Raw genomic sequence first — 22,550 nt, forward strand, 5'->3', positions numbered from 1 at the left:
TCTATTGTTTTTTTGCTATATTTCTATCTCCACAAGGTTTTGGGAATCCTTGTACGATTGGCTGCTGCCTTCCACTATAAGTATATAGAGAGCACCTATTTCTTGTGCTTCCTGATTTCACCCATCAATCAAGTTAAAAAGCAAAGAAAGACACCATTCTAAATGTTATAACAGGAAAGAGGAACCCATAAAGCAAAACAGTCCCTACCTTTACACAACAGTATATAAAAACCTTGGACACATAAAACCAATACAAAATGTAGATAAAATTAGGGGAAAATGTGAATTAAAAAAAAAAAAAAAACCCCACTAAAGAGCCACATGAGCATTTAAAAATCAAAATGACCAAAAATCTATCAACGGACAATGTGATAGTAGGCTTCCCCCCCCCCCCCACATTTTGCAGAATATTCACTTTTCAAACTACTCCTTTTCTGCAAAAATAATCATGTTTACTTTGTGTTTATAGTTGTCCATAAAAAGTAATGACAGAATTTGCCATTAAATGCAATTCTATAAACGAATCCTTCGTGGACACCTCCATGCAGAGGGATCTTCTTCCTGCAGGTTTTTAAATTTTGGGCCAAGAAAGATCCACCAAGCAAATCCGATGATAAAGCATATAGCAGACTCCACATGATAACCGTCCAATGTAATGACACATGAGCCCCCAGAGCTTAGACATAGCTGCAAAAAACAAATGACAGTATATGATTAAATCAAAGAATATGAAATTACAGATTTAATATAACTGGCTCAAAGAACAGAGGGGAAGATACAAATTAGGAGTATTTTAACTACAATGTAGTAGCATCAGGTCAGCTATAATTTATAAACTATGGTGAAAAAACTGCTACTCACCTTTGAATTTGTGTGTTTGCTATACCTGCTGCTGCGAGTACTGGATAAAGTTAGTACTGCATTGGATTAACTCCCTAAGTTGGTCTTCCATAACCAGACACAGATGTCCCTCTGCTAAGCTCTCAGCCCATCACCAGCCTCCTGGCCAAACCTTCATATTGTAACGGCAGAGAGGAAGGATGTGGGTGTAGCTGTGTCGGGTGCCAGAGGACCAACTTAAGGGTTAAACAACGGCTGAACAACTTCACCCCTTCAGGTAAGACAGCACACAGATACTCCTGCCCCCACTATAATTTCAATTAACGGAAATTGTTACGGGAGTGGAAATGCTTTTTGAACCCTTTACAGTTTTTCTCTACAGTCTTCCTTGGTTAAGTAACCTGCCCTACTAAAACATTCAAATTGGATTTCAAATTTAATGTCAAAATAGCCAAACTGGAAACATTTTCTAAGTCAGATATGCTTCCAGATCAGCTGCTCTTGCCTTAAATTTGAACTTCACTTTAGTGAATAACTGTGGGGTCGTAATTTTGTTTTATAGTCAAAATAACACAATAGCAGTTTAGAAAGATAAATCTCTCAAGTTTCCAAAACCTAGTATGAAGAAAACCAAACCAAGTGTGATATTTACTCTAAAATTTCAACAATACAGCCAATGTAAATAAAAGCATGGCTAAAATATTGTGCTCACAAGGTCTTTTAATTATCACTTCACTAAGCAAATAATTAAACTGCCGCATCTCCACTTTTTTGGCTTATAGACTAAAAACAGTTTAGTAAACATACCCAATGAAATAGCGGAGATCTGGGCAAGACATAGCAAATGAAATGTACATAGTTACATAGCTGAAAAAGAGACTTGCGTCCATCAAGTTCAGCCTTCTTCACATATGTTTTTGCTGTTGATCCAAAAGAAGGAAAAAAAAACCCAGTCTGAAGCGGTTCCAATTTTGCCACAAACTAGGAAAAAATTCCTTCTCAACCCCAAAATAGCAGTCAGATGTCTCCTTGGATCAAGCAGCTATTACCCCACTAATTAGAAATTATATCCCTGTATGTTATGTTTTTGCAAGTATTTATCCAATTGCAGTTTAAACAGCTGTTTAGACTCTGACAAAACTACCTCTTCAGGCAGAGAATTCCATATCCTTATTGCTCTTACTGTAAAAAAAACATTTTCTTTGCCTTAGATGAGATCTCCTTTCTTCCAGCCTAAATGCGTGACCTTGGGTCCTATGTATATGCCCGGTTTATGAATAGATTTCCCAGATAACAGTTTGTACTGGCCCCGAATATATTTGTATAATGTTATCATATCCCCTCTGAGGTGCCGTTTTTCCAAACTAAACAGATTTAATTTTTTTAACCTTTCTTCATAACTAAAATGCTCCATTCCGTTTATCAATTTTGTAGCTCGTCTCTGCACTTTTTCTAGTGCCATAATATCCTTCTTTAGAACAGGTGCCCAAAATTGCACAGCCTATTCAAGATGTGGTCTTACCAGCGATTTATAAAGAGCAAAATTATATTTTCATCCAGATTGAATTTGCATATTGCTGCTTAATTTGTTGTCTATAGCAATTCCCAAATCCTTCTTGTGTGTGGTTATCCCTAGTTCACTACCATTTAGTGTGCAAATTGCTTGTGCATTCTTAACCCCGAAGTGCATAACTTTGCATTTCTCCATGTTAAATTTAATCTGCCATTTTAGTGCCCGGTCCCCCAATCTATCCAAATCCCTCTGCAGCAAAGCAATATCCTGCTCACATTTTATTACTTTACAAAGTTTTGTGTCATCTACAAACACTGATACATGGCTTTTAATACCTATTTCAAGATCATGTACTGCTGGCTGAGGTTGGTGTGGGAGGAGGCAGGCTCGATCAAGTACAGCGTGACTGACACTTCCGTTAGCTCAGGGTTGCCAACAGAATGAGGCTGTTTATAAAAAGGTACCAATTTCTCATAGAGATCTGCACTTTTATAAACTGGTTTTGAAATAGGATACACCTTACCCATAAAGCACTTCAAAGCTTGCTTGGGGCGTGGAGTGGTCGTTATTATGGGGTCCACCAGGCACAGCTTACTGCCTCCATTATTACTGACAGAGTACCAGAAGCTCCTAGTTAGGAACTTTCTTTAGCTCTCGTTCGAAGTGTTATTTCGTAGGGCTTGCTCGTTTGCTTAAAGTAAAACTCAAAGCCAGAAAAGTGACAGTTAATCATTCCCTCAACTCTGTAACCACTACTACAGTGTTTACTAGGGTGAATAAAGCAATAGAGGCATATAAATGGATGATCTGCTGCACTAATTTATCCCATGAGGCCTTTTTAGGGAGCTCATGTATATATGGGAGCATGAATGCCCTGCACTTTCCCAGCAGTATCATGTGCAATGATTACACTATGTACATGATCTGCCCAGTGTACCGATATAGATTATATATATATATATATATATATATATATATAAACACACAACCAATACCTATTTAAAAACTTAACTCCAGCTTTATTTATACATAAAATTAAAAGGTCCTTTTATTTATTTGCAGGATTTTCTAAAAGAAAATTAACCAGTATAAAAAATATCCTGCTAAATGTCAAAAGTTTTGTTTGATTTACTAAAATGAGAAGAAAACAAACTAAGAAGACATGAAAACCATCTCACCTCTGCAGCATCATTATCGCCACAGCTCTGCCCTTCTGCTCCAATACATGCTTTGCTTGTCAAATGATCCACACACCAAAGGGCCACAGTGGCAGGCCAGTTTGATCCCAGATTGGACACAGTGTTTAATAGGGTCATATATGTGCCCCCAATAAGAGGATCACTAACTTTGGCATTGAAAGCCATGATAGCCACAAACATACTATATAAAGTAATCTGAAAGGCAATAAGAAGAAACATACTTTTAACATTCTTTTCAAATATATTTTTATAATAAACAAAAATAAAAACTTTTACACTGAAAACGAAAATGCCATATATGTTATACATAAAAAGAGTAAATATCAATGTATCCAGTCCTTATGTATATCACTGATGAACGTATTGAACCTTATAGTCAATTTTCATTGTGATAACATATTGGTACCACAATAGCTTTTTCAACATAAACTCTGATGACTAACAATTCAGATTTTTGCATAACAAAATAACTTTTGTCAAACAATTTTCCAAATAAATGTTTTTATACTTTTAACATTCAACTCTCTATTGCTCTATTTTTAACTTAAATAAATGAAAATACATCTTCTGAGTTAAACTTTGGGCTCTAATATACCGGATATTGAGTTTCCATCACTTTAGTTACTTAGGTACACGTCACTGTATTTAACAATGGATTTGCTTAGGGTCCAAGGTCCAACAGAATGCTAAAGTTCTCCAAAATATTCTCTTTGGGGTCAACCCATTGTGATAATCATAATTATACTTTGTAATAATTATTTAAAATGGTTCTAATCTCACGATGATTACACATTTTCACTTTTACAATGGTCAAAGCTTATTTCAAGCTTGCATAAGAATACAATGTTTCTGCATGGCTAGCGTGACATACATTAGAACACATTGTGTAACTCACACAGTGCAAAATTTGTATAGTCTCTAACGGGTAGATTTTATTTTTTTAAACATTTACTTCTTAGTAAAGTGCATCAGATGCAGCCCAAAATATAGAATCAAATTAAGATGGAATAAAAGCATAGTCGATTGTCAAAAGATATCGGACACGATATACTCCATATTCATCATGAAATTCCACAACCAAACACATATCCCTTGCACAATAACCTTTGCAATAAGCTGTAGTTATGGTGTCCAAAGTGTGCCTTTAACTAGATAGCACTTTGTAGCAGGAACATAAGAGCTGCCATTCCACATACATCACACTATCCTTGGGGACAATACTCAAGCGATATATTACAGGATCCTATCAAGATGCATGCATTTAATAAATCTATTCACTAAACAGCACAAATATAATGTACCTACTTACCTGGTGTAAGGCGTAGCTCACTAACAGAGCAAAGTAATAATACAGAGGGAAGCCATCCTCATGGTTTACTCTAGATGTCAACCAAACCAGAAATGAGAACTCCAGACCCATCAACAACCTAGGAAGGTAACAGAATGTATTTGTAAACCTCATTCAGCTATAAGAAGTGACTTTATTACAGAAAACTATTCTGATCTTGAATTGGCCAGGGTTCTTCTATTGTAAAAATATGTTGTGTGATCTAATACTGTTCACAATAGGGCAAATAGTGATTTTGTGCACTAATCAACACTTATTACCAATATTGTTCTAGATCTAGAATGTCACACAGAAAAGTGGGAAAAACAAAACACATCTGGCTGATGAAATACACAGAAGCAATTTACTATATAGTTATAAGAATTACTATACAAGAATTACTTATTTAGTCAAAGAGATGGTTTGCGCAAAAGTACAAACATTCCAGTAACAGTGAAAACATAGAGAGAAGGAAATGGCACAATATAAAATCTATTACAAAAACAATAAATGCTGATGTTAGGACTATAGATTAGATTATATTCCTAGATTTGTTTATTTTTTTGACAAAGGATTATCCCGAGCACCATGAGCATTCAGCGTTTTGCATTGGTCGTGGTGCAAGGATCTTGTATGTGTCAGTATGAAACACAGCACATACAGAGATATTTAGGCTACCTACCAGAGGTTTAATTCCATCTCCAGCAGCATCATTAGCCAGCCTATTAAAAGTTGTATTTGTAGGCACTTGGGAAAACTTCCCATAATATAATGACATCCACAATATTGGTCATTAACGGGTCTATCCACATTGTTGTTAGTAGCTTTACTTAAAGAATGTATACATTATATCATATCTTATACCAAAGAAAATACTGAGAATGTAAACCAACTCAAATATCTTGTCCATACTGTTCCTAGGGGTTATTAAGCAAACCTCACTATTGAGGCCTAGCAATGCCAAAATAGTGATCTGTGGTTTATCCTCATATCAAGGGATGTTGCTAGCATTTTGGCTCTGAGCAGCCCCTTTGGGTGAGATCAGTCTAATATGCAAATTGCATGGGTTCTGTCTGTAAACAAAAACTAGCTTGAGACCAGACTATTTGAGGTTTTTGGCCATTCTCTTGCAATCTATTTTTGGGTTATTTTACAATTTCCGTGAGCAGCACGGGTCATGTACACCATCAGTAGATGTGAGGCACACACACCCCACATCATCATCTACTTTAGTTTGCAATTTAAATATCTTCATGTAGAAATATTTATTAAATGTGTATATCCATCTATTCTATGTACAGTACTACCACATTTTATTTCTCATTTGTACAATGTGCATTGATACAAACCTAAAGGGCATCGCTTTGTGGGAGACATTCAGTGGCTTAGGCCCTGCAGTATACTTGCTGATTATCAGAGGCAGTAGTATTTGTAGAGGAACCATTGGAACAGCAAGTAGTGCCAAGTGTTCCTTTGGGACACCCCTCTCTACAAGCTTGAGTCCAGTAACAGCGTCTGCCGCAGAGAATCCGATCTATGAAAGGCACATTGAAAGAGGAATGGGAGAAATGTTAAGGTGTTTCTTTATATAGAGTATAGGGATACAAAAACTGCAATGAGGGGGAACACAGAATCAATGTGTAATGGTAAGGCATTTAGATAGGCCACACAAATGGTGACTTAGATAAGACTTTGGTATTCTGGCTATAGTTACTCTAGTCTTTTACTACTTACAAATAAATGGTTGAAAAAAATATACATCACACTTTTTGTATTTACATTTGGTACTCTAGTGTACCAATTCTCATCAACACTGGGGAAATTGGTAGAATGCTATTCTGCAGATGGGAGCACTTGTTGATCAACATGCTCTATGTGCAGATTTTCTATCAGGGTTATTTACTAACATGAGAATTCAAAGTGAATTTCAAACTTAAAGGTCAATATAGCCAAACTAGAAAAAAATATCTAAGCCAGCTAAGCTTTCAGTTTGGATACTCTGGCCTTATACATAAAATTCACTGTGAATTCTCACTTAAGTGAATAACGTCACCTTAACCGTCCATTAATGATCCTGTGACATTAACACATGATACTTAATTGCATTTCCTAGTTTTCACCATTATGTACAATAGAGGCAGAGCTATATAAAGGAAATTAAAATGAGTGTCATCACAATTTATCTAATAAACTGATATTTTAAAAAGCTCAATGAACATTCCCCTTTACGTATAGACTGTGGTTTGGGTTCAGATATTTCCAATTCATTCACTTTTGATTTTCTGATTTGATAGTCATGGAATGAAAAACCTTCATTTACATACTCTTGCTGAACAATTGAATGTACTTCCACTTCTTCTAGAACAAATAATGCTTTAAACTACAGTACTTGCCAAGCGTTCTGTTTGCTATCTAAACACCCACTTGGGATTAGAGAACAAGTGCAAACAAATCTTACGAAACAGGAGCGTCTTGAAACCTGTAAGCATTATGCAGCAATGAATAACATCCCTTTTCTTACATATTTTATATTTTTGCCTGGGATTTATTCTATGCTAAAGGAAAATGTAATATGTCTAGCAGAAGTGAAATTGAATATGTACACTTGATATACTCTAACCCTTTGCATAAAATATTTTTAAGTATGCAATATCCTACTAGGCATTATTAACTATCCCCTCCGCAAACTTGTACAAACTTACCTGGACACTGGCATCGGGTGAAGCTCCCATGCCGTTTTCCACAACAATTTGCAGCACATGGATGGAGGGAAGATCAAGGTTTCCCTTGGCAGGCAGCGTTGCAAGGAAGAAACACATACCTGTTGCCAGAGTGCTGTGTGCGCTAAAGACAGATGTATTTTTTTTGCACAGAATGGACAACAGGCAGCCGTGAACAGGGTTCAGGGCCATCTAAGTCACATGTGCCAGGGGTGCAAATAGCCCCTGCCACAAAAGTGCACATACAGACTCATATCACCATGACCACTTCTAAAAGCAGAAGTGATCACGGTGGTTAGAGAAACCCTTTATGCAAGTTTACATTTCCACATCATGCAATATCCTTTGCCCTTTTTGTTTTTAACCACCATGCACCAATACATTCCACAGCACTTTAAAATACAGCAAATAAACTATTTATACACAAACTATACCAATTGTTAACAGGAAGCAAGAAGTTTGAGAGAAACCTGCTTTAGCTTCTCTCAGGAATAACAACATGGGAATGAGATAGTCAGGTGTAAGAGTACAGAAAAGCATTTGAATTGAATGGGAGAGCGAAAAGGGCCGTAGAGCCACTAGTTATGTTATGATAGAAAGAAGAGACAGATTTAAGGAATGAAACCTATCTAGGCAGACAACAGGTTAGCTTGAAGAGATGAATGTTAAGGGACTCCGGCTGTTCCTGCCAGAGGTGCAGGTCAAGCACTCTCACACCAGGCCACACAAAATCACAATCTCGGTGGTCGGGGCAGAGTGAAGCACTCAGAATTATTCACTAAACTTTGAATTTCCCGAAAATAAATTTAAATAGAAAAATTAAGGCAAAAGGTTTTAGCTATAACTAAGCTGGAGAATTGTTTCCAGGCCAGCTTGCATGGTTTTTACTTGCAAAAATTCTGAGTTTAGTGAATAACCCTGTTAAAGTCCAGAGCTACTGTGACTACTATGTGTACGGGCAAAGTATTTAATAATGATGGACAGGGAGCCAGAGGTGCCTAGTTGCTGAATTTAAAAGGTGGGAATTTCATATACATTTAATTTTTTCACAACTCCTAAATGCATATTTGTTAAATATAGGGGTTAAATAAGCGAAATAGGAAAATTCATGGGAAGTGTCATTTCTGCTTTAAATGAAAATGGCAGGATTTAGAGATAGATGATACGTGGTGCAATAGTGAGGTCAGTCAAAGATAATACCAAGGCAGTGAGCTTGCAAGGAAACAAGGAGGCTACAGTATTCCTGTTCCTAAACCAATATCACTTAGCGAGAAAAGAACACATACCAATGTATGAATTTGTAGAAGCCACACAGAATGGTTCTCATTTATAAAATGGCATAAATGCCAATGTATCTATTGTATCATGGCAACTGCACAACTACAAAACAAATATATCAGTACCTGTATATATATAGCACAGTTCACTCACTTTGGCTGTTAAGATCATAGCGCAGAATTTGAGAACAGCCGGCATTTTCACTATGCTTATTAGGAGACCATAGGCTTCTTTTACATTACGAGTTTCCTCTCTTGCTGCTCTTTCGTTCTGATTTTCTTTTTTCAGCACTGCCACTAGTGTTGTGGTTATTAGAAATACTATTCCCCAGAAGAACAGGAAATCTAAAAAGGGACATCATAGAATCACATAGCAATAATGCAATGGCAGATATGGCCCTACACTATCTTGTCAAATAAATAGATATTTCAACACAAAAAAAAAATAAAAAAAAAATCAGCCATTATCACATGTGAATTTAAAGTGCGTGACAAACTATGTGAACTGAGAAGTTTTTAATAGTTTTACAAATATCTTCAGTGGATGGTTGCCTGAAATACAGATTGTTAGTTAAACTGACTGGCTGTAATATGTGACCTATGAATAATGCAACAGGCGTGTGGAGTATAACAAACTGTGACCTAGAAAAGAAAGCCATTATGTTACTTTATTTAACATTATATTGCAAATCACAGCTGCTGTTGCCCAACGCTAGTGTACATTATAAACGGTCTGAAATTTACAGACATATTATTTTTGTCTTCAACAATTAAGTTAATACCATGCTAACCAGCTCCACATAGTAATGTCACTATTGGCCACGGACACTTTATTTTACTCTTATGAAAAGAAAGTTTCACCTATTCTAAAATCTGTAGCTGCCCTCTCTTTTGTGCTGACTGCTAATAATGAAGTGTACACCCTGAAATAAAACCAAAGAGTGTGGATGATCAAAGGAGGAACTCAAGTTGTTGCTTTCCTTAAATTCCCCTCTCACTTTTAAAGAACTATTGAACATTTTAAATAGTTTTAGTTTCTAAATAATAAGCACATTTCAACACTTTTTGCAACAAGTTTGGGACTCATGGGTAGCTAAGGTACTAATGTACCTAAATCATTTTACATAAGTGTCTGATGATTTAGCAGCTTATTAACAGAAACAGTATAACAGCGGAGTTCAGATGTTAAGGTCTACAGTTACTGACGTGCTAAAATATACCCACCACCACAACAAATGCACGTTAAGCACATTTGGTTTTCAGTTATGTTGCTTCCGGCATTAAGTGACAGTGTGTGAATGCAGTGGGATAATTACCTTTTTGGGCCAGTGTCTGTGAATGCAGGAATGTTAATGTAAAGTGTCATTGTGTGTGCATGAATGCAGGGAAGTATTGGAGCAGAGTGCCAGTGGTTCTTTTGCATGGTGAGTCAACATGTCAGTTCAGCAGTGTAATCGCTCCTCTGCTCATGTTATGGGATCTCTTAACTATTCTACTATTCATACTATCCTACTTACCCCATCACTTCCACTTCACCACTTACTCTCCATGTTTTTTTTTATATAACACTATCTCCATATCTATTTTTACAAGCGGAAGTCCTTACGTCTGATCTCCTGCACCATCAGAGTGTAATCACTAATTACCTGGAAGTGTAACCAATCCTTTGGGCTGCGGGGTAAATCTCAAATATTTGTTGCAGAAATTTGGTGATTCGAGGGCGAGGAAAAGTACATTGCCCATGAAATATCCAGCTGTTTGTCCCACTGAGTTGCATGTTGAAGCATAACCCACATTATGTTTTGAGAGCATGGTTAGTGCCCAGCCATCCACGGCAATGTCCTGAGTTGCAGCCAAGAATTCAAACAAGAAGAAAGTAGCAGTCAAAGCGAACATGTCAGGCCCATGATCTCCACCTAACAGATCATCCACTACACGAGACAGATACATCATAAAAAGTCCCAAAATGTACTGTGTTGGAACCAGCCATGATTTCCTGCGACCAAACCTCTTAATATATAAAGAGTCAACAAGTGGGGCCCAGAGCAACTTAAGACTGAACGGCCAAAACACAAAACTGAAAATTGCTTGATTGGTGTAACTAACATTCTTGCTCTGGAGGATTAAAGGAATGCTCCCAGCTAGTCCTAATGGGATTCCCTGTAAAACATAAAGGAAAAACAACAGCAGAATATTCCCCAATTCATCCTTGTAATTGGCAATCCTTCTGGGTGCAGTTACATCAGAGTCCTGTAGTAGAGCCTCTCCGTCTCCTTCCTCCATATATTCATGACGATTGTGATCACTTTGGTTTGCAACTGGATACTGGTAATTCTGCCGACGATGCCGGCTCTCTCTAGGTGTGCCTGACATTTTGGATGTTTTCTTTGGCTTCTTTCGCAAGGATATATTATGCCTGAAAATAAAGTTGAGAACAACCCTTAATGTAAATATTTATAAAGACAATGGCCTAACACTCTGCCAAAAAAAGCTAAACCTAGGCACACGGTGTACAACATTTATTCGATATAATATTAAAAAACAGAAGGGTAGAGAAGCATGGTGTTGCAGATAACATGAAAAAGGAATTGTTGCAAACAGTGGCAAAGGGCAGATGGTGCATAGGGTAAGTATAAGGAATGGGACAGAATCGGAAAGGGGAAAAAAAAAAAAAAAAAAAGGCAAAAAGTAGGCAAATACCAAATGTGAGGTAAGAACATACCTGGGGAAAAGATGGACGGTTAGATGGATGGATGGCAGGCAGACAGCAAGATGTGGAGAGGAAATAAAACACACCTACCTTCATGTAAACGGGAGAGAGGTGAGTTTTAAGAAAGAGAATATGTAGCAAGAAGTCAAGGTTGGCTCACTTTAGCTCCCTGCATGCTTCAAATGCCTCATTTCAATAAACATTTCCCAGATGCTCATGGTCAATAAGGACATTAATGGTCCTGGAGAAGGTGGAAGGGAGAGGGGAACAGAGTACAAATGAGTCGCATTAGGGAATTTTAAGCCCATTTTAAATGCCCAGTAGGAGAAAGCTCTTTATGTAAAAAGGAATCCATTAGTGAAGTCAATCACAACCTTGACTGCTTGTCAAACCATTTTCACAGCACTGCCTGTTCAATGAAAGCTATGCTACAATGTAATGCAACATGGTAGTTCGTTAAATATCTTAATACTGCTAGTGTTGGGTAATGTTTGGTTGGTAACGAGTAAATTCATATTGCAGGAAAGAGAGAGCGATACGAAATTTGCGTGGCATTTAAGAATGGTAAAATAAAACCAACATTTAGTGGGAAAGTAAATTGTCAGGGGAATGAATGTTGGAAACACAGTGCTGGATGCAATACACAAATATGTGGAGTTAGTCATGGTTGTTGTAAATGGAGTGAGGATGCATGCTTAAGGCAGACCACATGCTAAGTACTTTGCAAAATACATGAGCATGTCCTCTCCTGTTGCCAAGATAAGCAAAAATTAAACATCCACATTGTCACGATTCCGGGAACCAAACATGCTAACACACACACACAGAAAAGGTGCAGTACCGGACCTTAGAGTGGCCGGGCTAAGCACACAAAGAATAGTCAGGAGACAAGCAGAGTAAGGGAAACCAGAAGACAGAATAACGAGAAACAAGCCGAGGTCAAAAGGTTAGGAGAAAGTCACAAAGTCAGATAAACAAGCCAGAGAGTACGTAACCAGAAACACAAGTTCAGTAGCAATACTAGCAAGCAAAGACCACAACAGGGCAGAGAGGAACAGGAAAGGTAAGTATTTAAATCCATAGGTTAATTCTGATTGGATAATTTCCAATCAGAATTAACAATCACACGTGGTTGATATCTAGACCTCCCACTGTGATTGAGGCACTGTGCCTTTAACGCCGGGTCAGGTGGCTGACCCCAGCGTTTATTAAAATGGGCGGTCTCCCAGCGTGCAGCATCATACATGCTGCCGCTGGGGGACGTAGAGGAAGACGTGGGCGGCATCGGTGGCTGGGAGGATGCCGCCCGCCGAGCGCACGCCAGGAAGGGGACCGCGGACGGCTGGAGGGTGAGTGCCGCGAGCGGACTGCAGCCTCCCCTTGCAGCCGCCTGCGGGATCCCGACACACATTATCTCAGATTGTGAGCTTGATTAAACAGGACCCTTAATGCCTCTTGTTTCTGTCAGCATTGCTTTGTATGTCAATATTGTTATCACCAATGGTTGTAAAGTGCTTCAGATTATGTTGGAACTATATAAAAGATATTATTATTATTAATAATACATGCATATTTGTCCAAAACTAAACTGAAAATAACAACAACCAAAAAAAAAAAAAAAAAGGTATGACATTTGCTGGAAATCCCCAGGTTTTCCAGGGAACAGGAAATGATTGAAATTTCTCAGTCAAATCACAGGATGCGAAAGAGCTTTTATAACTACAACGATTTTTGAAAACTGTTACTACAATAATCTAATCGAATTATAGAGCGTCTATAAATTTCATGTTGTGTGACAAAACCTATAAGACCAATTAGTTTGCACCGTTTACTTTAACCGGCTTTTGAACAAAGTATCGGAAGCATGTTTAAGAAAAGCGCAATACAAACGTAATCTTTTAAAGTATTACATTTTTTTAACAGAGGAAATTGATATGATTTCAAAGCACCCAAAGGTCCCACAGTTCACCAAGAAAAAATATTTATGAAATCCTTGGGACATTCTATGTACTAAATTCATTTACCCCATTGCCGGTGATAATATTTAATATACTGTAGAAGGCGGAGATGAGTCTGTTAATTTCATACTGGTCTCGTAGAAGCTGGTTCCACTTATTCTTCGGAGTGCTGAAGAATGACCCGGAAGTATCTCTATAATCCTGCATACATTATGCTAGAGTTGGAATTTGTATATCTGGAGTGGGCAGCTGAGATAGGCCTGAGATTATTAGACAGTCTGGTCAATACATTTGTGATATCAAACAAAAAAAACTAAAATACATAATCAGATTGAGAAGAAGTGGATAAATGCCTGCTACTGATATGACAGTAGCGAATAGCCATCAATTAACAGAAAGTGTATAATAAATGGTTTATAAAAGAAAAGGAGTTATAACTAAACTAACCAAACTGTTTTCCAAAGTATCTATTATTGCTTTCCAAAGTCAACTATTTTTCTTTAAAATTTGCAAATCTATTTTCAATGCACTGTTTATCAAATAAACATCATGGTAATAATACAAAATCACCATTCCACATCTCATCCATATGTTCGATGGGAATGGAATGAGACTTCCTCATTCTTGTAGACACTGAGAAAAGGTGGATGTTGAAAGAAAGTACTCAATGTTATGTGGCATTTTGTACAGTCAATATGCTTATTGATCCATGGAGAAAGTTGACTGCAGTTTCGGTATAAGAAACAATATTCTTCCTTTTCAGTGGCAACATTTTTAACCCCTTAAGGACACATGACATGTGTGACATGTCATGATTCCCTTTTATTCCAGACGTTTGGTCCTTAAGGGGTTAAGAAGAGTGTTATTTAGAGGAGGAGGGTGTCCTGCCTTGGGGATGTCTATGTGTGTTTTCTAGTCTGCGTAATGCCGATACCAGGGATAAAAAATTAGAAGTTCCTTATTTCTTGGACATCATCAATGTTACATTACCCCCAATTCTATTAGCTCAAGAGGTAGATACTTGTATCTGTAACCCAAAAGGGGAAATGTAGTAAAGCAAGGCTTCACAAACATAGAAACCATACTTTATTTATTGATGATATACTAATTATATGCAGGGAAAAAAAAAAACCTCCATTAATGTTCCACTTAAAAGTTACTAAAATTACAATTTATAAATGCATGCATAATATATAAGGCCACCTGGCTCCTAACTTTGTCATGCCCAGCTTACCGAACCTATACTTAGCCTTGTACATCTAAATACACCCACAAGCCAGTAATGAACTACCTACAGCATGTTAGATGTTTAGGCCAGGCATAGGCAACCTTCGGCACTGCAGATGTGTTGGACTACACCTCCCATGATTCTTTGTCAGCATTATGGGTGTAAGAGCATTATGGGGGATGTAGTCCACAACATCTGGAGTGCAAAGGTTGCCTATCCCTGGCTTGGGCTGATGGCTACCTTTATGCACAGCCACCCACACGGTTAGATATCCCTGTACAGACCTATGTACGTACACTGTTGGCTGGGATATCATTAATATTAATATATATTTAATTAATGTAAATGTAAACATGGTATCTGCACGACAATCAATATATATTGTACATTATAAAGCTCTATTTCCATGTGATAGGATGATATGCATTTGATAAATCGGTAAAACAAACTCCCCTTCCTTACCATTTACTGACAGCTCAGCACTCCCATCATTTACCGGTCATCCTGCAAACACGGTACGGCTTCTTTAAACTCCGTGTACAAACAGGTTTTCTCTAACCTATTAACCCAGCACTGACACGGAACCAACTTCCTACCGTTTTGTTTCCAGGGGTGCTTTTCTGTAACACTGAGCAGGCTGATAGCCAATGAGAAGCTAGCCGCACTCTCTTTGCACAGTGTGTGTCAGAGTTAACCAGAGGCCGTGTCAGAGTTCTAAACACTAGAGATATAATACACCACAAGTGGCTCTTCTTCATTGGAGCCATTATTCTGTATGATCACTCTTTGTCATCCCCCCCCCAGTGTTTTAAAAATATATCTTCTGACGGTGTATTTCTATAATAACGGACATATTTTTACTACCACTGTGTAAAAATATAAATAAAATAAAGACGGTGTGCGGTTGCTATGACAGCGAGGAGTGCTTTCTCTAGTGTTTCTAACTCTGCGGTGGGCACGGCCTAAAGTTTTGTCTCAGCAGTGGGCGCGCGGTAAGGGAAGCCATCTTTAGTGAGGGCGACATGCCCACAGTGGGCGCCCAGTCATTTCACTAAAGGCGTAAACTCTGCCGCGCCCGGCCCGGTGCCACCAGTGGCGGGTGCCCAGACGTCATTTGACGTGCTCCGCCGGTCTCCCGGCCGCGGTAACCCTGCGCTGCCCTCTCTGACGGGCAGGTTTACTATCCCGAATCCAAGATGGCGGCCCTGGCCTTGTAGCTCCCCCTGGCGGCGTGACAGGAGCAGGGGGCGGGGCGAACTGCGGAGCACTCACTCCCCAGCACCATTCTCTCCGGCGCCAAAGCTGAGCTCTCACTGCACTGACTGCCCTCCCTCACTCGCAGCCCGCCGCCCACAGCACGGGCTCTCATGGCGCTCTGTAACGGAGACTCCAAGGTCAGTGCCGGCTCCTGGGGTGGGGGACAGGGAGGGGGCTGATGGCGGGGGCCCTGGCTCTGTCTGGCTGAGGCCTTGTGTCAGCGTGTGTCCCTGACAGGAGAGCCAGCATCAGCCAGAAACGGGGGGTAGACAGCAAGAACACCCAGCTCCCACAACCCTCAGCCAGCACGCTAAGGGTAATAGGCAGGATTAGCGGTACTGGCCCTGGCAGCCGGGCATGCTGACACCCCTCAGATATCATGTGGGTAATGCACCCCCCAAATAACAATGCTGACATGGGGTGCCCCCTGTATGCTCAGGGTGTTAAAACATAATAACAGCCACATGTTAAATGGTCCCTGGGGTATAAGGATCACTGCCAGTGTCTGGGTCATGCATAATCCACCTATGGTTCATTGAAATGATTATTATACCTGGGTACCTGTCTGACTTGCATTGCTTTTCAGATAAATAATGAATAACTTTAAATTATCCATTTGTTTTAGTTAATCTTTCCTAGTGAATGAAGGTGTACAGATAGCTGTCTGCAACTAATATGATCTGTCCAACACGTGGGCAACAATGTTTCATTCCTAACCCTTCAGCTGCATAGTTTGCTTTGTGTGTATATATATATATATATATATATATATATATTCTTTTACTTGAAAAGCTGTCATATCTCTTTCACAAAGATATGAAACGCATGTGGCTAGATTTATATTTTGTATGGTGGTAGTGGTTTTATCAGAGTCCATACAGATGTTCAAACAGCTACTAGATGCATACTTGCAAAAACAGAATATTCAAGGATATAATCTTTCAATGTAGGGTAATAACTGCTTGATCCAAGGATAAATCTGACTGCCATTCTGGGGTCAAGAAGGATTTTTTTTCCTAGCTTGTTGCAAAATTGGAAGTGCTTCAAACTGTTTTTTTTTTGCCTTCTTTTGGATCAACAACAAAAAACATATGTGAGGAAGGCTGAACTTGATGGACGCAAGTCTCTTTTCAACTATGTAACTATGTATGTCTCTTTTTCTCTCTCTCCCCCCCCCATTTTATATATATATATATATATATATATATATATATATATATATATATATATATATATATATATAAAAATAAATCCAAATAAGATAGCACTCCCAGGACTTGTAAATCAGAAGATAAAACTTAACTTTTAATTCTCTTGAAAAAATCGACGTTTCAGTCTGTTAACCACAGACTTTCATCAGGACTTGAGTCCTGATGAAAGTCTGTGGTTAACAGACTGAAACGTCGATTTTTTTCAAGAGAATTAAAAGTTAAGTTTTATCTTCTGATTTACAAGTCCTGGGAGTGCTATCTTATTTGGATTTTTTTGTATTTTGCTGGACAAGCACCGGGCATTTATACTTTGTGAGTGGAGTGCAAGATTATTTTTCTCTCTCTCTCTCTATATATATAATATATATACACACATACACACACACACACACACACACACACACACACACACGCGCGCGCGCACACGTGTTCCCAGCTTGCACCTCTGCAATCTATAATGAATAAGGTGGCGAAGCAAATTTTCCTGTCCGCTCAAACCTCCCACACCTGCCCGCTCTGTCAGTCCCTACATCGGCTACCAGTAAGATATAGAGCTCAATTTAAAATTTTGGTGCTTGCTTACAAGTCCCTACATAATGCTGCTCCAACCTACCTATCCTCCCTAATACAAAAGTACGTCCCGTCGAGGCCCCTGCGCTCTGTTGAACACCTACGCCTATCCTTTGTCCGTACTCCCACCTCTGATGCTTGTCTTAAAGACTTCTCCAGGGCTGCACCTTTCCTGTGGAACTCCCTTCCCTTCTCCGTTAGATTTTCACCAAGTTTCCACGCTTTCAAAAAATCATTAAAAACTCACTTCTTCATAAAAGCATATCAATTAAACTGTTTCAGATTTTCATCCCCTGTCCCCAATGACTCCTCTCAGACAACTGTCAAAAATGTCCTACTAAGCCCTCAATTAATACTTTTCTAACAACCTACTTCGTACCCCTACTTTTACCCTTTGTGTCACTATACCCCACTACCTCTATCATGTAAGCTCATTGAGCAGGGCTCTCAACCCCTCTTTTCCTGTACGTCCACTTGTCTGGTTACAATTAAATGTCTGTTAGTCCACCCATTGTACAGCGCTACAGAATCTGATGGCGTTATATAAATTCTAAAATAATATATGATACGTTTGTTTCAGCATAGCAAGATCTATAACGCAAAGCAAATGTATAATGTAATGAGAAAAACGCCAAAAATCTCATGTAACACACCCTCACATAAAATTCTGCAACTTTTTAGCATTTCTAGACAAAATATCAACTGCTGTGCATATAAATACAAATTTGTGTCAATTTATCAGTCTTTTTTTTTTTGTAAGGAGTGAACTTTGTTTGCCGATTTTTGGAGCCAGACAGGCAGGTGCATTCTAAAGATTTATATAAATGCTTGGAACATGGTGTAATCATAAGTGTTTCAGAGCTTGCTACCCCTTGAGTCTTGCTCACCTTTGCTTTGTATTAATTACGGTATACCGTATATACTTTACAAAATAAACTCTAGTAGTGTTAGGACCCCAATACATAAGTGTTTATAAAAATTATTGTGCTCATTTTTAGACTGAGCACGGCACTTAAGGCTTGCCAAAATATTCCTTTTTGGTTATTTTTTTTCTGTTCACAAATGTTTCTTCCAATATATAAGAAAGTTGTGTATTAAGCAGCATTCAATCTTACATTTTGATTAAGGGGGAAAAAATCCTTCAAATTGCATTTTTATTTCTCCTATCTACACGTATTATGCATGTTTTATTTTCTGAATTCAATCAATAGTAAAATAAAAAAAAATCTGAATACGGCAGTAGAAAAATTGAATATTTTTGAGCATTACAGAAAAGTCACCAATGTATTAAGCATATATTATAACTGTTTTAATACACTAAATAGTATTAAAGTTTTATACAATAGAAAATGGTTCATGCACAAAAAAGAGGCAAAGGAGAATGTGACAATTTCTATATATAACTTCCATAGTATGAAGGGTATTTTATGACTTCTCTTCACTTACTGTCTTTGTCATTTTATTTATCAGCCTGATTATTTTTAATGTTCTTGGAGTGCTTTTTCTTTTCTGATCCATTAGTACTTGGATTACTATCTATGTGTTAGAAATGGTAATACCAACTTCTCCAAAAATGTTGGTTTCATCCAATATGACATTTGTAGTGTACGTTAATGCCAATATAAATACTTATAAAGGATTAGAGATTATAGCATTGTAAGTCCAGTGATGCAGATTAAATTAGTATCTTGTATCAACTTTTTAAATTAATAATTTATTGTTATTATTGCCATTAATAGAGCGCAAACATATTCCGTAGCGCTTTATCTTGTAAGAAGGGGGATTTAGCTATAAATAGGACAATTACAAGAAAACTTACAGGAACGATAGGTTGAAGAGGGCCATGCTCAAAAGAGCTTACAGTCTATAGGAAGTAGGGTGTAAAACACTATAGGACAGGGATAGCAATCAAATAAGGCAGGAGTGAAGCAGAGCTGGAGGAGAGAGTAGAGTGCTGCCCTTTAGCAGAGAGCAAGAGACAGGTATGTGAGGTAGAGGTTACTCTGGGAGGCCATAAGCTTTACTAAAAAGATGGATTTTAAGGCACTTCTTAAACGATTGAAGACTAGGGGAGGGTCTGATGGCGGTAGGCAGGCTATTCCATAGGAAGGGAGCCACCCGCAAGATGTCCTGCAAGCGTGAGTTGGCCATACGGGTGCGAGTAGTGGACAGGAGAAGGTCACAGGCAAAGCGCAGAGACCGAGAAGGGGAATACCTACGGATCTGTGAAGAGATATGAGGGGCTAGAATTGGTCAATGCTTTATAGGTATGGGTTAGCATTTTGAATTGACTCCTATAGGATACAGGAAGCCAATATAAGGACTGACAAAGGGGTGATGTGTGAGAGGACCACTAGAGAGGAAAATCAGTTTGGCGGCAGCATACATTACAGACTGTAGCAGGGCAATATGTTTTTTTGGGAAGACCAATTATGAGAGGGTTACGATAATCCATGTGGGAAATTATGATGGTGGGATAAATAACGGCAATGTTAGCAGAGAGGGGTTTAAATAAGTAAATTGAGTGAATTTCGGAGGAGAGAGAAAGAGAGAGAGAGATAAAGGGGGTTCGGTGGAGTTTTGAAAGAGCAGTGAGGTGAAAGGAGAAACCCTACACCGCTACCTTTACTGTCAGACTGTCTTGGGTTGTGTGTAAACTGTAGACCACCATAGGATAATGAGGCAGGGGTAGATGTGTCATAAGAGAGCCAAGTTTCAGTTACAGCAAGTAAGTTAAAGGGACATTCCAGTGCCAGGAAAACAATTTGTTTTCCTGGCACTGCAGGTCCCCTCTCGCTCCCACCTCCCAATCCCTGGTTGCTAAAGGGGTGAAAACCCCTTCAGGTCACTTACCTGAGTCCCCGCCGATGTCCCTCGGTGGGGGTTTCTTCTCGCCACTGCTCCTCCCAGTCTTTACGTCAGCCGGTGGGCGTGACTGATCCCGCCCACCGGCCACGGAGACTTTATGCGCGGAAATGCTTTCCTATGGGGAATTGAGCGACGCTGGAGGTCCTCACACAACTTGAGGACGTCCAGCGACGCTCTAGCACAGGTTTTCTGTGCTATTGAGCAGGAAGTGCCCTCTAGTGGCTGTCTAGGAGAGGTTTCTGATTGGAGAGGTTTTAAGGGTGGTCACAAGGTAGGTGGGTAGAGGCAGGACCAGGGTTTGGAGAGGCATTACCAGCTGCCAGGAGTAGAAGTGTAGAAAGTAAGAATCCAGAATACAATAAAGCATCCATACATACATGCTTGGCTTACACCACATCTAGAAATGAGCTTAAACCTGAATATGTCATAGTAATGAAAGGTTAAATTACACTGACAAACTAAATGTTTCATTAAGGTCTACCCATAGGGAAAGCAAGCAAAATCATTGGAAAGCACACATTGAATGCCTACATTTTATAATACATTTTCACAGGTCATTCATTATCCTATTAAAATTAACTTAAAATGAAAAAGCAGATTTCTTACTAAATCTGTTGGACATCTTAAATTTTAAACTAAGCATTTTTCAAGACAATAAATTTATGAATGTATTTATACATGCACTGATAGACAAATCCTCCTGCTTATTAATGACAATCACTGTTCTATATTTATCTCTTATTGGGTTTCTACCTGAAAGCTGCTACTTTATTTCAAAATATACAGCAACAGAATACCCAAGAATCCACAAAGTTGGTCATAATGAATGAATAAATTTACTTAAACAATCCGGAATTCAAACAATACAAATTACAATACATTAATCCACAACAATAAAACATGAATTTATAACATATCTATACTTCTATTTACACATATAACTCATGTATGATCATAAAGCTACCTTTCTTTGAGATCTGCTGGGGTCTGATGTTCTCTCCTCCCTGTCCCTTCTATCTACTTACCAAACAGTTCCCTAGATGTACTATTGACAGACATTAGAAGTAACATGGCACCATCGTAATTGGATGGTTCCTTGGATCGCAGTTTCCCTCCTGACCTTTGGCTACACAACACACACCTAACATGCCCCTGGGGTCTTTCTCATTCCTAAATACCTTATGTGACCCTCTGGAATCTCAGCAAGGTTATCGTCAAACATCTCCTTTGTCCCTTGGGTTGTGTGGACAGCAGTTCAGATAAAACCTGTTTATCTTGCCATACCATAAACCCTACAGCCATCACACATACTCCCATTCTCACACATTTTGATATATTCCATTTATACAACATAAAGCAAAGGGTTTATAAGATTAGCCATTCAATAGAGTAACAGTCGACCCTCTTGTGGCCCTTAATGGTCACACATTAGAATAATTGTTTATGCATAAATCCCATTAGTACACACATCATCTCTCTCTATTTTAAAACCTTCTCTATATAAATAATCATGGCAATAATACTTATCAGCATCCCTTGTGTTCATTTTCATCCAGGTATTACCCTAAGCTCACATTCCCATCATGCAACCAGTCTCCTACACCTATGAGTAAATGACATCTTCCCCAACACATATTGTTATATACATTATGTTGCAAGAGAACCATGATAATGTATTCATTCATATGTGCTGAAACAAAAATATGAAATTGAGTTGTGACACGACCACCACGTAGAGTTAAGACTACTAGTTTGACACTTTAAGGGATTTCACGCTTTCTTGGCCTGGCATCTAAGGCTGTGATGTAATTGCTCGAATATATAATTATAAGAAAAGCTCAACTGAAAGTGGGTGAGAAATAATGTGGTATA

The 22,550-nt window shown here is 38.6% G+C and overlaps 2 protein-coding genes across 4 annotated transcripts in view; one reads left to right on the plus strand and one right to left on the minus strand.

Moving 5' to 3' along the window:
* Positions 1 to 403: 403 nt before the first annotated feature.
* On the minus strand, positions 404 to 15,364 carry SLC33A1 (solute carrier family 33 member 1). Of its 3 annotated transcripts, XM_063441021.1 has the most exons (8): positions 15,235 to 15,364; positions 11,677 to 11,827; positions 10,523 to 11,292; positions 9,031 to 9,221; positions 6,229 to 6,413; positions 4,862 to 4,979; positions 3,532 to 3,747; positions 404 to 687 (listed from the first exon to the last, which is right to left on the minus strand). In XM_063441021.1, the coding sequence occupies exons 3-8, from the start codon at positions 11,247 to 11,249 to the stop codon at positions 514 to 516; spliced, it is 1,611 nt and encodes a 536-aa protein (XP_063297091.1). In that variant the 5' UTR covers positions 11,250 to 11,292; positions 11,677 to 11,827; positions 15,235 to 15,364; the 3' UTR covers positions 404 to 513. The 3 variants fall into 3 exon arrangements, with proteins under 3 accessions (XP_063297091.1, XP_063297093.1, XP_063297092.1); XM_063441023.1 differs by lacking the exon at positions 11,677 to 11,827; XM_063441022.1 differs by lacking the exon at positions 15,235 to 15,364 and having other exon boundaries at positions 11,677 to 11,938.
* A 640-nt stretch (positions 15,365 to 16,004) lies between these two features.
* The window catches only part of GMPS (guanine monophosphate synthase), a 35,906-nt gene continuing 29,360 nt past the window's right edge, over positions 16,005 to 22,550 (plus strand). Inside the window, exon 1 of the mRNA XM_063442573.1 lies at positions 16,005 to 16,166. Coding sequence (XP_063298643.1) covers positions 16,140 to 16,166 — 27 coding nt within the window. The 5' untranslated portion in view covers positions 16,005 to 16,139. The remainder of the gene's footprint in view (positions 16,167 to 22,550) is intronic.

Source organism: Pelobates fuscus, chromosome 2 (assembly GCF_036172605.1).
Source record: "Pelobates fuscus isolate aPelFus1 chromosome 2, aPelFus1.pri, whole genome shotgun sequence".
Lineage (NCBI taxonomy): Eukaryota > Metazoa > Chordata > Amphibia > Anura > Pelobatidae > Pelobates > Pelobates fuscus.

Coding starts and splice junctions, on each gene's coding strand:
- SLC33A1 (XM_063441023.1), bottom strand. CDS start 11,249: ATGTCAGGCACACCTAGAGAGAGCCGGCATCGTCGGCAGAATTACCAG. Junction 6,414..9,030: donor CTATGATCTTAACAGCCAAA/GTGAGTGAACTG, acceptor TGCCTTTCATAG/ATCGGATTCTCTGCGGCAGA. Junction 688..3,531: donor GCGATAATGATGCTGCAGAG/GTGAGATGGTTT, acceptor TGTTTTTTGCAG/CTATGTCTAAGCTCTGGGGG.